We start from the raw sequence: 17,783 nt of genomic DNA on the forward strand, positions 1-17,783 counted from the left end.
AGGTTTATTGCTGTAAAATATATTTAAATGTATTAAATATAGCGCAAATATAAAAACGAAAATCAAATATGAAGATATCCTATAGTATTATTTTTATCATACAAAAGGAATATGTATAGTTAATTATAATAATTTTTTTATAAATATTCATTTCAAGTAAATTAGCCCAAAATATCTTCACTTTCAAAATCAAACGCAGTTTCTTCACTTTCACTTGATTCAGGTGTTTCGCATTTACTTTCACTGCTTAAACTATCGTAATCAATGTCGTCTTTTTCATCATTTACTATTGTAGTAGGTTGAATTATTGGATCAAAAATAGCTATTTGTTGTTTTCGTATAAATATATCAGTAACCAGTTCGATTACATTTTTCCTATTATTATCACTAAAATTCGGATCATTGATTTTAATGGCCAAGATAGTATTAAGTGTTATGTGGTTGATTCCGAGTCTTTGGTCTGACATAAGCATTTTCAGAAGACTAAAAGCTTGGTCCACTGATGAGTTCGACCCAGATAAGATATGATTAAACTTGCTATTTTACATAAATTTGGGTACTTGGCCTGTCGACTTTTTAAAGTATGACTCCATATATCTCTTGCGAAGCAATTCTTTCTTATACTGAATACAGACCTCACACCATAGCTTTACAAAAAATATTGCTCCATTTTCCAGGATTGTTTCCTTTTCACAAAAAAAGTTAGTGTAACTCTGTTACCGGAAAATACCATTTTCTTTACTGAAACTTTACTTTTTAACTTGAAAATTTGAATAACTTGAAAACTTGAATAACTTGATAACCTGAATAACTTGATAACTTTATATCAGACACTCAATTTATACTATAAAAGTCGATTAGCAGTCTGTTGATTATAAATGAGATCCTTTTGCAACACATGCATATTTTGCCTGCTTTTTAACATACTAATTATTTATCTTTTAACATAACACAGAATAATACAGAACAGTTAAAGCTGTTTGAAATAGTTTGTTTGATTTTTATTTTTTATTTTTACATCAGAATATTCAAAAATTACTTTTTTCATAATTTTTTTAGTATATCCTAAATGAAATAGTTTCATTTTTTAACTAGTTAAACAAACAGTTTTACAAAATAACATCAATTGAGAAGTTTTTAAAAGAACAACTAAATAAAAACATAAAAATATTGAACTTTAAATTTTTACCCAAAATTTTTATTTTGGCCATGTAAACTGATTTGCACGGGTGTGGAGGCAGGCGGTGGCTATAGCCCACCATTCTTGCCGAAGCCTGCTAATGTATTAGACAAATTAAGGCTAAATTTTCATAACTATTAAATATTAAAAATAGTTCCTTCAAACATTTATATGTTTATACTTATGTCAAATAAGAATGCTTTGTAAAAAATAACGTGAGGGCAAGAGGTTAATAAAATATTTTTTGTACTATTCTTAACTAGACTTATATTCATCAATAATTTTTAAGTTTTATAGTTGATATCTTAAGTTTTATAGTTAATATCTTTTAAGTTTTATAAATTGTTTAATAATTATTTTTATATATAATAATTTTTTATTTTTATATATATAATTTTTTAATTTGACCATATAAAATTTGTAACCCCCTCAAATTGAGGAAGGTTCAAACTTTATAAGGTCTTAATTTTTGAATGCTAATTTATTTTACTATGAAACAGAAAATTTATTGATGAATAAAAATCTAGTTGAGAATAGTACAAAAAATATTTTGCCAACTTGTTGCTCTTACGATTGGGGCAGAGAGGCAGAAATTTTGGGAATTTTTTGTTCTCATGCTTTAATCATTGCCATTTATTGCAAAGCATATTGTAAATATTTGACATAAGTATAAACTAAAGTTTGGAGTTTGCTCCATGTCTTGAAGTTAGCTATCTTAAAGACCAAAAAATGCTGGATCCACCCCTGATCTCTATTTGTATCTAAATAAGAGAATTGGAGTTATAATTGATAATTGAAGTTAGAGTGAGTCTACTAAATGATTAAACTTGATTACAAGTGGAAACGTGGTATAAGAAATTATGAAAAAGATTAGCATGCTTAAGTGTGACATTAATCTCTAGAAAAGTTAAATACTCATGTAAAGTATTTTACAATCTAATTTTTTCAATATTTTAATTCATAAAGATTTAGTGTTTAAAATACGTAATTTGTAATTAAATTTTAAGTTAATAAATATAAATTAAAAAAAAGCAAACAAAACCTAAAGTCTTTGAGAAAACTAAACCTTAACCCTCCCCTGATACTTGCTTATTTTATATACTCTCAAAAATATATATTGATCAAAAATAATCTGAGGTGCTAAATAAATGCTCTTGTTTATTTATTTCTAACTGGGTAAGGGGACTTAACAAATGGGTGGGTATAAATTTTTATGTTCATTAGTGCACTTATATTTTATAATTTTTAAGATTGGTTTACCAAAAAAAGTTTTTTTTTTAGTTTTTTTTTAGTTTTAAGATTTAATTTCCTTGTTGATAACAAGTAAAATTTATTAAATGGACAGATTTTTTAATTTAATAATTTAATTAATTAAGGGGTAAATAATAATTTAAGGGGTAAACAGATTCTATCTGTTGACCAGCCTCGCACCCCTTCTTCATCTATTAGGCTGGCGCAGATGTATTTTTAATACATTGTTTCCAGTTTAGGATGTTGAATGCTGGATCTTCTTGACTCAATGCATGGGTTTGCTTGTGTTACTGTTTTTATGACTAAGCAACTCATTCTATTATCTCCTTATGAGGGTACAGCTCTAAAACTCAGTTTTATGGTTCTGAGGCCGGCTGGTAGTCAGGTTTCCCGAACTCTGTGGTAGCTCTCAGAGAGGCTGATTCCATCAACAGCTGAAAAATATCAAAGTACTAACAGTGCCATGTTGCGCATGGATGGTGTCCCTGTTTGTACTTTTGGTGTGCATTGCGGAGGCCACATTTGGAGCCCTTTGTTACGGCTTAGGGTTTATTAGTAGTAATGAGGCAATTGCTTGGGCTATTAAACGGTGTTCTGAGTACTATCTATGGTTTGAGTCAAGTTCTTCAATCCAATTTAAAAATGAATAAAGTACCAAAAACTATAAAACACAAAAAACCATCATCATCACCAAGTCCTCTAAACCTATCATTCACTAATATTCGTGGTCTTCGAAGTAACTTTTCTTCTGTTGAGTCTTATCTCTTGCAAAGTTCACCAGACCTACTTGCTCTTTGTGAGACTAATTTAAGTTCAGCTGTCTCATCTTGTGATCTTAGTGTTGATGGTTATCTTCCTCTGATTCGTAAAGACTCCAATAGTCACATGCTTGGCCTGGGCATTTACATTCGTAAGAATTCACCTGTTTGTCGTGAAACTAGGTTTGAATCCACAGACTATTCTTTCATGTGCTTTCGTTTAGCACCACTTCACTCTATTGCCTTTCTCTTTGTTCTATATCGCTCTCCTTCATCTCAAGACTGCACTCTTTTTGATGTTATTTCTGATCATATTGACCAAGCCCTCTCTCTTTATCCATCAGCTAATATAGTTGTTGTCGGTGACTTTAATGCTCACCACTCTGAATGGCTTGGCTCTAGTGTCAGTGACTCTGCAGGCATTAAAGCCCACAACTTTTGCCTTTCTCAATCCCTGACTCAAATAGTCAACTTTCCAACTCGCTTTCCTGACAACCCTAATCATTTACTTTCTCTACTCGACTTATGTCTTGTTTCTGATCCTAGTCAGTGCTCAGTTTCTCCGCATTCACCCTTAGGTTCTTCTGATCAGAGTTTGATCTCTCTAAAACTAATATCTCATTCTTCTTCATCACCTGAATCCCCCTATTACCGAACCTCTTTCAACTACAGTAAAGCTGACTGGGATTCTTTCCGTGACTTTCTTCGTGATGGCCCTTGGGTAGAAATCTTTCAACGTCCTGTCGACAAATGTGCTTCTTACATAACTTCGTGGATTCAGGCTGGCATGGAATCTTTTATTCCCTCTCGACGATTCCAGGTCAAGCCTCACTCTCCTCCATGGTTTTCTTCACACTGTGCTGCTGCGATTGCCAATCGAAACCGTTACTTCCATATTTATCAGCAAAACAATTCTCCAGAAAACAGACGTCTGTTTATTACTGCTAGAAACAACTGTAAAAAGGTTTTGTCTAACGCCAAAACCCGCTATTCTCAGGTCATGAAATCTCGTATCTCATCTCAAAAATTAGGCTCTCGTGACTTCTGGAGAATCTTTAATAATATCAATAATAAGGGCAAATCTATAATTCCACCTCTCTTGTATGGTTCAGACTTTGTCACCTCACCTAAAGACAAAGCCGAACTGTTTGCTAAAAACTTTTCATCAATATCATCTCTTGATTCCACTAATTGCGTTCTACCTGATATTGCCAACAAACAGGTTGATCCATTGTTTGACATTCATATCACTCCAGCATCTGTATCTAAAGTGATTTCCTGCCTAGACTCTTCTACAGCTTGTGGCCCAGACAACATACCTGTTATTGTCTTGCAGAAGTGTTCTCCGGAGCTGTCGTCTATACTCTCAAAACTATTCAACAAGTGCTTATCAGAGTCTTGTTTTCCAGCCTGCTGGAAAGCCGCATCTGTTATCCCTATCTTCAAAAATTCTGGAGAGCGATCTGATTCGTCTAACTACCGTCCCATAAGTCTTCTTCCTATCATAAGCAAGGTTTTTGAATCTTTAATTAACAAACACTTAATTTCTCATCTTGAATCTAATAACTTTCTGACCATCAGTATGGGTTTCGATCTTCTCGTTCTACAGCTGATTTGCTAACAGTAATAACTGACAGGTTTTATCGTGCATTAGATGAAGGTGGAGAGGTTAAGGCCATTGCTCTTGACATTTCAAAAGCGTTTGATAAAGTTTGGCATGCTGGTCTTCTCCATAAGCTTTCTTCTTATGGTGTATCCGGCAACATCTTTAAGATCATTGAATCCTTCCTTTTCAACCGTAGCATAAAAGTTGTCCTCGATGGACAACACTCTTTTTCTTATTCTGTATCTTCAGGGGTTCCTCAAGGTTCTATCCTTGGCCCTATACTCTTTTTAATTTACATTAACGATCTTCCAGATATTCTCACATCTAAGGTGGCATTGTTTGCTGATGATACTACCATTTATTCTTGTCGTGATAAGAAACCAACACCCTCTGATTGCTTGGAGGGGGCATTTGAACTTGAAAAGGATCTCACTTCTGCTACAGCATGGGGCTCACAGTGGCTGGTGAACTTTAATTCAGATAAAACTCAATTTTTTTCAGCCAATCGTTATCGCAATAATTTAGATCTTCCTATATTTATGAACGGTGATGTACTCGATGAGTCACCTACTCTTTATCTTCTAGGATTAACTCTTACTTCCAATCTTTCTTGGAAACCATATATCAAATCAGTTGCAAAATTAGCATCTGCTAAGGTTGCATCTCTTTATCGAGCTTGCCACTTTCTTACTCTGGATTCTATTCTCTATCTCTATAAATCTCAAATCCGGCCTTGTATGGAATACTGTTGCCATATCTGGGGCGGATCTTCTAATGATGCCCTTTCTCTTTTAGACAAGGTGCAAAAACGCATTGTAAACATAGTTGGACCTGCTCTTGCAGCCAACCTTCAACCATTATCACATCGTCGTAATGTTGCTTCTCTTTCTCTTTTCTACAAATACTATAATGGGCACTGCTCTAAAGAGCTAGCGTCTCTTGTGCCATCTACTAAAATTCATTCTCGTGTTACTCGTCATTCAATTAAGTGTCATCCTTTTTCTGTGACTGTTCCTAAGTGCTCCAAAAACGCTTATTCTTCTAGTTTTTTTCCTCGAACATCAGTTCTTTGGAATTCGCTTCCTTCATCTTGCTTTCCTGATTCGTATAATTTGCAATCTTTTAAATCGTCCGTCAATCGTTATCTTGCTCTACAATCTTCATCTTTTCTCTTACAGTAACTTCCAACTTTAATTAGTGGCTGCTTGCAGCCTTGTTGGAAGCGAAGATGTTTAAAAAAAAAAAAAAAAAAAAAAAAAAAAATTAAAAAAATTTAATAAACAGACTCAATAAGCTCAGAATTAATGGATAAGTTTTCAAAAAAACTTGGAATATGGTAATAAAAACCCTAAAATGATGGCCCTAAATATTATCAAAAAACTATTAACTACGTAAAGTTTCCAATCCCCATAAATTTTATATAGTCGCCTTTCGATTTCAACTCCAAATTACTAAAAATTTTGTAAAGCAAAATCCTTTTTTGATAAATTAAATTGATTGTAGAAAACCTTTTCTAATGAAAAGAAAACAAATTAATAAAAAACTAGTATTATATAAACTGATACTACAAAATATTTTTAGTCATTTGTAGCTATGAAATAGCTGTTTTAAAAATTGAGATAATATCAGATAATTGTTTCCGATTGTCAAATGTGAAATTAACATATCGCTGATTATATATATACATATATATATATATATATATATATATATATATATATATATATATATATATATATATATATATATATATATATATATATATATATATATATATATATATATACTTATTAATAAGTACTCTTTTTTTAAGTGAAGTTCGCAGTGACTTGGACTTAAGTTTTTGAACATTAAGTTTGTTGGCCTGTAGATTTTCCTTGACATAGAAAAATATCCTTGCTTTCACATACAAGTTCAAGATGTCTTTAAGAACATTTAAACAAAACTCTTTATTAACAAAAGTATCAGTTTCACTTCTAATCTTTGAAAGATTTAAAAAAAAATTTGTATCTTCAAAAAGTGAGGATAGAATATCTTTGCTGCCAATTTTATTGATAGACTTTTAAGTCTATAAATCTTAGTAAGCTTACTAACCATATTCTTAAAGGTTGTTTCAGCAGTAATAAAAATACATATTGCCTCAATTTTTATTTTCCAAAAGCCTGATCTGTTAAGCATGTTAAAAAGTTTGTGTTCAGGCAAATCATCGCTTTCTTGATATTGAGCAGCAAATAAAATAGATATATACTGTTGATAGTATTCTTCCTTATAAATATCTGAAAACATGATGCAACGATATAATGTGCTAAAAATATACCTACATAAATAGGCAATAACAGATCAATCCCTATCTGAAACAGAAGTGTTCCCAGATGAAATTGTATCCCTCTAAACTGATTGACCAGAAAGATGCGACAACACATGGTTGAATACTTCAAATCCGAGTAATGTGGAAATACCTAGAGCTTAAACATTTTTTGTTACAAAATATACAGAAAAGTGTTATTTGTGGTATATCTGAAGCATGTATTTTTTCAGCAACAACATTCAAGAAAATCCTGGTCAATAACTGTAAAAATAGTATCAAGCTCATATTGATGCAACTCAAAAATGGGTTCAAAATGATTCAAATCTTCTGAATTTTCAGCCATCATTAAAGTTTGTTTTGCACCTTATTTACGCGGACCACCTAATATATATACATATATATATATATATATATATATATATATATATATATATATATATATATATATATATATATATATATATATATATATATATAACTTAAATATTAAAATAATATAATATAAAGATTAATACTTACAAAAAAAAAATCTGTTCAAACAATTATAAACAAATAACACAATGTTACAAATTTCTACAAAATTTTGTCCCTCTTTAAATTTTTAGTTTATTAATTTTTTCTGCTAATTCCAAAAAAATGTAAAATATTTTTCTGTATCTTCCACTGATATGAAGTTATGTTTTTAGCACCAACAGGCAACTGACAGCCCATACATCATTAATGCTTCATAAAAGATTTTATGGGAGGTTGGTTACTTCTCTCACAGCCTAGGCTTAGATAAGGAAACCAAACCATAGTCTATTATGTGATATGTGAAGTCTGTCAAACTACTTTTGCAAAATGGTTTCAAGGTATAAAAAAGGTAATACTTTTTTGCCATTCCTAGAGTATGGAGAGTATCACAATGACTATTACTTTTGTATGATTGATATTATAATGTATAGAAAAGCTAAAGAGAGACAAGCTCTTCAATATCCAAAGATACTTTACACAGCATCTGTCCCACATAATAACAGCCTACCAGCACCACAACTACCACAATTATAAGTATATTTGTCATCATATTCTCCAAAAGAATTTTGTACACTGTGTACACAAAAATGAAGACTATGTTAATGTCAAAAAACCTCTTGACAAAATTAATTATACTAAATATGGGATGTTTGTGGTGATTTCATCAAAACTATTTGAACCAAAAATTTCAACCAAAACTATTTGATGCAAAGATCAAAGATGGTCTATTCATTAAAGTAAAAGCAATACTGTATTCCGAAAAACTTAAAAGAGCAATATGTAGTTTGTGGATTTTTAGAAAATCATAAGGAGCCTAGTTAGAAACAACTGGTTGCATAGCTAATTAAAAATTCAAGAAACTGGGCTGTCATGTTCATGAAAGTTCATTCGCTGCATTCACACCTATCTAAATTTCTATCACAAATACACTCAAGAAAGTCGCGATAATCAAAGTAATTCTTTCATTATCACAACTCTCTTGAGATTTCAACCACCTATCTAGGATAGTTATCAAGCCTTTGACACAACTGTCTAATGCATGTGATTGTCTCACTTGCTAAATTGGAAAGCTTAAACTTAATGAAAAACATCATTTAAGACCAAAAGCACACAATATAAATCCTAATGATAACATATTTTCCAACCCTTGAATTTTTTATCAACAAAAAAAAGATGTATGCATTGTTTATCTATTATAGCTAGAGGTTCCAATCATTCCTGTACGATTGCAATAAGACGCTGAAACTTGCATGATTTGGTTAAGGAAGATCAAGTCGGAGCAGAGCAAATTGCATCTGCTGTGATAAAGGCAAAAGATTTTTCTCCCAGAGAAAAAGTCTTGCTTAGCCAAGCAAAAGAAGGAAGATTGTTTCCAGTAATACCAGAAAATTATACATTTTTTATAATTTTAAAATTCAACAATATTAGGCAGCGAAAATTATTTTATTACACTTTATTAAAAACCTCCATCAAAAGTCACCAAAATCAAAAAGCCATATACTTACAGCACAAATGCTATTAAAGGTGCAGTTAAACACTGAACTAACACGGGAATGAGAAAACTTGCTTTCGTTCTCAAAAAAAAAAACAATGGAATCTCAACTAGTTGAAAAAGGATCATTTTTGAAAATGAGCTTAGCTGTTATTAAAGTAACTGTGACAAAACAAGTAATTCTCAACAAAACAAAAAAACGTTACAAACAATCAGGGATGCGAAGTCCGGAGTCGGAGTCCAGAGTCTTAGGAGTCCATAAAAATTTTAGGACTCCAGGACTCTATTTTTTTTTTTTTTTGAGTTAATAATATGCCTTAAAAAGACCTTGTCACAAAGCACTAAAAAAGAGCATTTGACCGGGAGGCTAACCATCTGTTTTCCCGACTTTATTTATTTGGCCAGATTGAGTATCGGTTCGAATGTCGCGCCTTGTTAAGAAGCGTTACGCAGCTCGCATTTTACGTGCGAAATGGCCATTTGCCTACCCGTTCAGTAGTTTTACGTTAAACCAAAACTTTTATCGTTTAGAATATTTAAATTATCTTTTGATATTGTTTATGTGACGTTTATTCAGAAAATATAAAATAAAAGCAATTTGCCGCAATTGTGATCTAATAGGTTTTTTGTTAAAGAAACAGTTTGTTTAATAATTTTTTTTTGTTAAAATTAGTTAAAGAAAATAAAGTGTTTCAAGTTAAAATTTTTCATCATATTTCATTATAAGTTTTATATTTCTTAAATATAAAACTACTAATGAAACCCTTAATGTTTGTTTTATATTTTTTTTTATCCCATTAAGATAGAAGTTATGATGAACTGTTTATTAAAGTATTTCCTCGTCATCAATTGTTTAGACCAAGGGGCGATTTCACGGGTTGTATGGAAAGGGGGTTGTTGCCCCCTCCTCTAAAAAGAGAGGGAGTTAACATTTGACTTACAGTTCAATATTTTTTATAAGACATTCGTCGCTTTTGAAGGACTCACCCTCCTTGTTTTACTCAAAAAATCTCTCCCTGGCTAGACCTGTAGGTAATAATATGTTTGAGAATTTATTTACTCAAATTTTTTCAATTTGTACCAATTTTAAAAATAAATGATATTTTAGTTTAGAAGTTTATTTTTTTGCTTAAGTGATTCCGTTATTATTAAATTTTTTAGATTTATCATAGAAAGAACGTCGATTAGAAATGATGAACTAGTTTATGAGCAGTAAAGGAATATTTTACCAAAGTAAAGTTCTTTAAAAATAATTGTCAATTGAATTTGTGCTTTGTTTAAGTACTGTTTAAAACTGTTAAATAGTGTGAAACTATAATTATAAATAGATAAAACTTGTAACTACTTTTATTAAGAAAAAAATTGTTTCTTTTAATTTAAACCCAAAATGTTGTGAGATAATAGAATTATGTACATTGCTTTTCGGTCTACTCTCCTAAAAAAATGAAATTTTTTATTTTAATAACGCTTACTAAAAAAATTGCAATGAAAGTGATAAGGTTTAGATACGAAAAGCTATCAAATTTAACTCACAAATTAATTATACGCAATAAAAAAAAAAATTCAAATGTCTGTAAGTTTGCGCTATTGAGCCAAACTAACGATCTAGACTAATGGTAAAAAACCTACCATCTAAATCAGAGAGAAGCCTAAAAAAAGGCTTATCAATTCGTCATCAATTCGTAACTAGTCATGTTAACAACTTTCCTAACGATGTTTTCGAGAGTTGTTATACAGATAACTAATTTGGTGAAGCATATATAACAGAGAGCAAATACTTTGCATGTTCACAATAACTTGCAATAACAACATTTTTATTTATAATAATATTTGCTGTTTACTCGTGAGCAACAATCTTGACTAGTAATGGCCGCTAACTATGCATCAGATACAATCTACAGACATTTTCATCGTACAAATAAAATGTTGAATGGATGTAAAGTAGTATGCTTCAAATGTCTTGTACCCGAAAAAAGTAAAAGTAATGAGTTATGCGGTAAAGAAATTACTTGTGCCGCTAAAGCTCACATTAGCAACCTTATACGACATTTATCTAGAAAACACGCGGAGCTCGTCATTACGTTAGAAAAAGAAAAATTTGAAAAACAATTAGAAGAAAAGAATAAGAAGCAAAAACATACAGCCATCAAAGGCAGCACTTCACAGCAATCCATATCAAAGTGTTTTGTACTGCAGCAAATTAATTTGCATATAGCAAAAGATGAGTTTTTAGAAGCCTTAAACCAGCTGGTTTTGATTGAAGGTCTTTCATTCCAGGTTCAAATTATTTTTTTGTTAATATTTATTAAGTAATTTCAAAAAAAATCTAAAAAATTATATGTTTTTTTGCCATTTTTTAATAAAAATGTATTATTCTAAAAACAATTTCTATAGGCGTTTGATCAGGAACCTATTTAAAAGATTTGTGGAAAAGTTGCATCTCATTTTGGATTTAAAATGAATAGAGATAATATGAGAATTCAAATTAGTGATCTTGCCAAAAAGCATCGCGAACAAATCAATAACAAATTATCAGAAATGCTAATTTATTTAAAAGTCGATTCTACATCTAGGCATATGCGCCACTACCTCGGTATAAATGTGCAATACTCAAACAATAATGAAATTGTTGTCATCAATCTTGGCTCTATCAATACGAAAGGAAAACAAACTGCGGAATACACTGAAAAAAATTATTGAGAAGTGTTTAGATAAGTTTGGAATCAATAAAGTTAATATTTTAGGCCTCAGTGTTGACAAAGCAGCAGTGAGTAACACATTTTAAAATTCACCTATATTTTTTTAAAATGAAGAGCATTGTATATTAAATTGATATTAAAATTAATATTTTAAATAAAAACATTTAAAAAATAAACTTTTTTAATATATACGTATATTCACTAAATTTTTAGTTAACTATTGAAATCATAATTAATATATTTAGGTGAATATAAAGTTGGTGCGCGACTTCGGTATCAGCGCCATTAAGGAAATCGAAGATGACGAAAGCGATCTTTCAGTTGAAACTGATGAGTTTGACGAAGATGGTCAAAATAAAGCAGACAATGCGGCAGCAGTCTTGGCAAGTGGAGTTGCCGGTAGAATGAATGTTATACATCTTCAAAGATGTGCTGTCCACACTTTACAGCAAGCTGTGAATGATGCATTGAAGATGCCCACAATAAAAAAATTCCTCAGCCATGCAAGAGATGTTGTCAAAACTGCGAGAAATTCCAAGTGGATTGACTTCTTCAGAGACCAAGCTCCACATCTTGTTCCAATACTAGATCAGGCTACCCCTTGGTCTAGTCAGTTCAATATGATCGAGAGGCTAATTCAGGTAAGTTATAGTTTATAACTTTTAAGTTTTAATTAAAGTGTATAAACCAGTTTTCCAACCGCTATAGTATAAATCCAATTAGTTCAATGTTAATGACATTTTCATTATTTAATAACTTGTAAAATTTAGTTTATGTAAATATTTCTTTAATAATCCTCTTTACTTAACTAGTTGAAAACGTAATACATATATTTAATGAATTCTTCTGTTCTTCTAGATTCAACCAGTAATTCAAAACCTGAATATGCAAAAAGAAGCTCCTAAAGAATTTAATGTGCAACCATATTTTTGGGGGATGTGGGAAGAACTGAGAGATGTATTGCATATGGCACGCGATCTAACTATCCGTCTACAGCGTGAAAATATTACCGCAGGCGAATTCCTTTTTGATTAAAATTCAATAAAGTGTGAACTAGACGGGAAAGACAGTGACTTAGCTAGAAATTTCCAAATAGGAATGAATAATAGAGAAAGCGCACTACGCGAAAATTCATTGTTTCTTGCAGCAGTTTACGTGGATATTAGGCATGGCTGTATGCTAACAGCAACTGGTTGTTTTTTTTATCAAAATGCATTTATATATATAGTTTTGAATATTTAACTTTAAAAAATACATATTCAAAAACTTATTAATATTTCTATAGATAGCTGCAGCTGATGGACTTTGGAAAATTAATTACAAACTGATTCAACTGGCTAATAAAAATAAGAATGATGAACTTGACAAAATTAAAAACGCAGTAGCGCGCAACTCTTTTTCAGTTCATGTTGCCGAATCTAGTTCAGAAAACGAAGAGGATGCTTCACCAGTTGCAAAGCGAGGACCAAATTTATTTATGCTATGTTAACAGGAGATTGAAAAGTATTGTTCAAAAGAACAAATGCAGGTTCAACTAGACGTAATTGAAACGGAGTTTCGACAAGCTCTAAAAACAATTCCGGAAATTCGATCAATGTTTAAAGATACCTCCTCCAACTTAGACGACTTTATAAAACTTAACCCATTTAAAGCAATTAAACAGTTCCCTGAGGTTTTAAGAAATGCTTGCCGAGTCGCTTTGTTGCTACCCATATCCCAAGTCAGTGTTAAGCGACTGTTTTTTATTTGAATAATTTATCCCAAGTCAGTGTTGACGAGTTTTTTATTTGAATAATTTTTGACAATGTAGATACTGTAATATTTTGTTCTTGTAACTTTATAATTTAGAGTGTAATTAATGTAAATAAACATTTAAATCTTTTTAAAATTCTATGATCATATGTTTTCAAATAAACTGAGAAATTGAGAATTCTGTGCATGCAGCAATACAAAATTAATAAAAGTTATCTTTGGAGTTGTATTATTCTTATTAAGCATTGGTTGCGCTCGGCTGTATAAACCCACGGATCCCTTATTTTTCCTAAAAAGTAAGGGAACCGTAGTTTAAAATTACTTTTGGGCAAGTTTTGTGACATCGGTTAGGAAGGAGGAGTGAATTCCTGTTAATTACTTTTCCACGGTGTTCTGCGATACGACCGAATAGACTACTTAGGGAACCAAAAAAACATATATTTATGTATATATATATATATATATATATATATATATATATATATATATATATATATATATATATTATTCATAATAAAAATACTACTGGTACCCTATCACTTTTCTGGCATTTAAACATAAAAACTCCAGATAATATTTTCGCATTCCTGCATACAATACCTTAAGACACCTTAAATGTCAACTCATTGCTGCCATTATTGAAAATCTACCCGAAACATATAAGTATCTCAAAGTGTTGATGTATATTATTTAAGTAAATGACGTGGCATTTTACATTTCATGTGATCTAAAAATAACCAATATTATTTCTGGAATTTAATCCCATTCAAGCAAGCATTCATGCTGCTGGCGCAATGTCAATTCCGACAACCTATCTGAGTGTATTTTTTTGCACATTGAAGGAAAGATATGCCGGGTTTGTTGCTAATGACTCATATTTAAATTTGAAAAAATTTGCAAATGTAATTCCGTATACTGTTGATCAATATGGACAACTCAGTGCTTATTTTAGAAGTTATTCATCTAATGAAACTTAATCTTTTTCTTGGAACTGTTAATCATCTTTTCAAAAATCTTTTAGACTTGTGGCCTGGAGCCAAAGAATGACCAGCTGAACTACATATTCATCTCCAATCATACCATGGTGGACACTTCAAAGATAATGATTGCCATATGTTTTTGAATAACATTTTCCAATAAAAGGCTGAAAAAGCTTGTGCTTATGAAGTCTTTGGTTTTATTAAAACTCTAAGACATTTCAAAGAAGTTGTTTCTTTATGTGTTTAGAGAACAATACTAAAATAAAAATGTTTGAGTAAAAAATCTGAAATATATTTTTCTCCTAAATTTGCTTTTAGCTGAGTTGTTTCAAAATTTTTTTCCAAACTTTTAATAATTATATATGAGTGATGGGTGAAAAAGCTTAAAAACAGATATATTACAGAACTATATACCTAAACTTATATGTATGGAAAATGTTTTGAATATGCAGAAAAACTTAAAGTTAAGAAAAATATCCAGAAAAAGATAATTCCTATAATATCAGTCACACCATAGGTCCATGCTGTCTAGCAAGTTGAAGAATTTGTGTTAAAGCATATATCTTCACTAGGAATCTAAAACTGAAACATTGCACTCAAAATTCAATATAGTTTATGCACTGAAAATAGTATAATGGGATTCTTTTTAATTTTCAATAAAAATACAAATATACGCACGGAGCTAGAATAATTATTAAAGTTAGATATCTGTAGAAAACTTATGTTGACCTTTGAGTACTTTAGATGAGATATTTTGAAATGTGTAAATTTTTAACACATTAAGATTCAATTTTAAACATCAAGTTTAAGATTGAATCTTAATTTTTTAATGTTTAAGATGATAAGTTTTTGCAACAACATTTTTTGGCATTTTTACAAAAATACTCTAACATAAAACAATATTTTCCTCGATGGGATCAAGAGGTCTTTTTAAATGACTTTGATCGTGAATTATGAAATCAAAAGTTGCTAACTAATAATACAAAAAATTATTAGATTTATTCACACAGAAAAAAAGTAATAAAAAGAATGAATAGACATCTTTCTAATATTAAAAAATAATAGTATAACTTAAAAAAAAAGCCTTCAAGCTAAGATTTAATTTCTTCAGGAAAACTCCTTGCTTAAAAAAATTAGCTCAAAGACTGTACGCTAGTTTAGTTAACTACCTATACAAGCTACTTTTTAATTGTTATTTTTTAAACAGAAGTTTATTGTTAGCTTATACATTTCAAACTTACTAAAGTTTATTATAAATAATAACTAAATATCTTAAAGAGAAACAATAAAAATTTAAACATTACTTCAAAAATAAAAACCATACATAGTTTTTTTCTCTTAAGGCAGATACACATGCAGATCCAAGGGCGCCTTTTCCTCCATAAACTAGAGCACGCTTTGTAGCAGCCATTAAAAGTTTTAGAGTAATTTACTAAATTTAGTAACGATGTTTCCGTATATACTTGTTGGGACTTCCGGTAATTAACATTGCGGGAATGAGCAACTGCATTACATTTTATTGAACTTAAACCGATAGAAATATACCAAATATATATTTCTATTGTCGAACAATATATATATATATATATATATATATATATATATATATATATATATATATATATATATATATATATATATATATATATATATATATATATATATATATATATATATATATATATATATATATATATATATATATATATATATATATATATATATATATATATATATATATATATATATATATATATATATATATATATATATATATATATATATATATATATATATATATATATATATATATATATATAGGAGTAAACATGCTCGCAAGTTTTCAAGAGAACAAAATTTATTTGATGAATTTACACGTGCAATGAACTCATCAGATCTTACTATAAGTACATTATCTTTAAGTACAAGCTCTAATAAATAAAACTTATATTCTTCCAAAAGAAGATACTGCCCTTTTAGTACTTAAAGAAGTAGACGTTAATATAAGCAATGACAAAAATGATGATGACACATTAGATGATGACAACGATTTTGATCGATTTAATGAAAACTTTAATATAGATGTAGAAATTTATGATTATAAGAATAAAAAATAACAATAAAGGAAAATCTTTTATTTGAAAATTATAAACAACTTTAAAAACATTATTCAAAAAAAAAAAAATTATTATTTAATGTTGTTTTTTCTTAAAAAGTACTTAGTTGATCTTTTAAAGTAATTTTGGAAGGGCGGGGGCAGAAAACTTCTTCTTTTGATTTAGTGTTTGAACCAAACCCCTCTCCCAGGGAAAATCTTATTTACGGTAATGCTACAAAGTTAAGTTTGTAGGAAACTATAAATTAAAATTATGTGAAAATTTGAATAAAGGGGAAAGTATGTACCCTTGATCCTAAAATCCAGGGGAAAAAAACTAAACAAAAATTTACGAAAGACAAAGTTATAAAACTATTGTAGAGTTTTCTATATTCATGGTTCTAATAAACTTTAAGAAAGTATATACATTTTTTTTATAGTCAATATTAGTTTTACAATTATTATTAATTTAGGAGAATGTTATTAACATAATGCGGTCTGGATTTTATGATCAAGTGTGCACGCTTTCCCCTACATACTTAGCTAAATTGGAAAAATAATTTTGGCCACCCTTTTGGATGTAACCGTCCTACTGTGCGCGGTTTTGATTTCTTCTTTTTTTTTCGCGCTACTTTTTTTCAATATCAACAATAAAAATGGCAGCAACATGTTCACGTTTGCTGTTTACATTTGTTGCTACGTTTGTTGTACGTTTACGTTTGTATGTTTAACTAAAAGCAGTTATTACTTTTTTTTTATACTTTCTACTTTGAAACATGTAAAAATTTATTTTCATGCATTGATTTTAACATTTCTGTCTTAGTAAGATATAATACCATTTAAAATGATATGATTCATTTATTAATAATATTAATAAATTGTTATATTATTCTTATTCTATTATCATAAGAGTAATAACTTTTATAAATATTATCTCACTTAAAAATTACGGTAAATTATAGTAACTGCGTTTGTTTTCCAGAGCACTAACTATACAAAATAAAAAGCATGAGATACAAATTACAATGTTGCGTATGCAAAATAGTTTTTAATAACGACTATAAAGCCAGTTATAAAAGGTCTGTTCATGGCATGGGCGCCGGCAGAATTTTTTTACAAGGGAGGATGGGGGGGGGGAAGTAAAATTCA

The 17,783-nt window shown here is 29.9% G+C and overlaps 1 protein-coding gene across 1 annotated transcript in view; it reads right to left on the bottom strand.

The window, feature by feature from the left end:
- The window catches only part of LOC100211097 (dihydropteridine reductase), a 43,503-nt gene extending 27,479 nt beyond the window's left edge, over positions 1–16,024 (bottom strand). Inside the window, exon 1 of the mRNA XM_065792273.1 lies at positions 15,864–16,024. Within this exon, the coding sequence (XP_065648345.1) occupies positions 15,864–15,950 (87 nt within the window). The 5' untranslated portion in view covers positions 15,951–16,024. The remainder of the gene's footprint in view (positions 1–15,863) is intronic.
- Positions 16,025–17,783: the final 1,759 nt, after the last annotated feature.

Source organism: Hydra vulgaris, chromosome 03, assembly GCF_038396675.1.
Source record: "Hydra vulgaris chromosome 03, alternate assembly HydraT2T_AEP".
NCBI lineage: Eukaryota > Metazoa > Cnidaria > Hydrozoa > Anthoathecata > Hydridae > Hydra > Hydra vulgaris.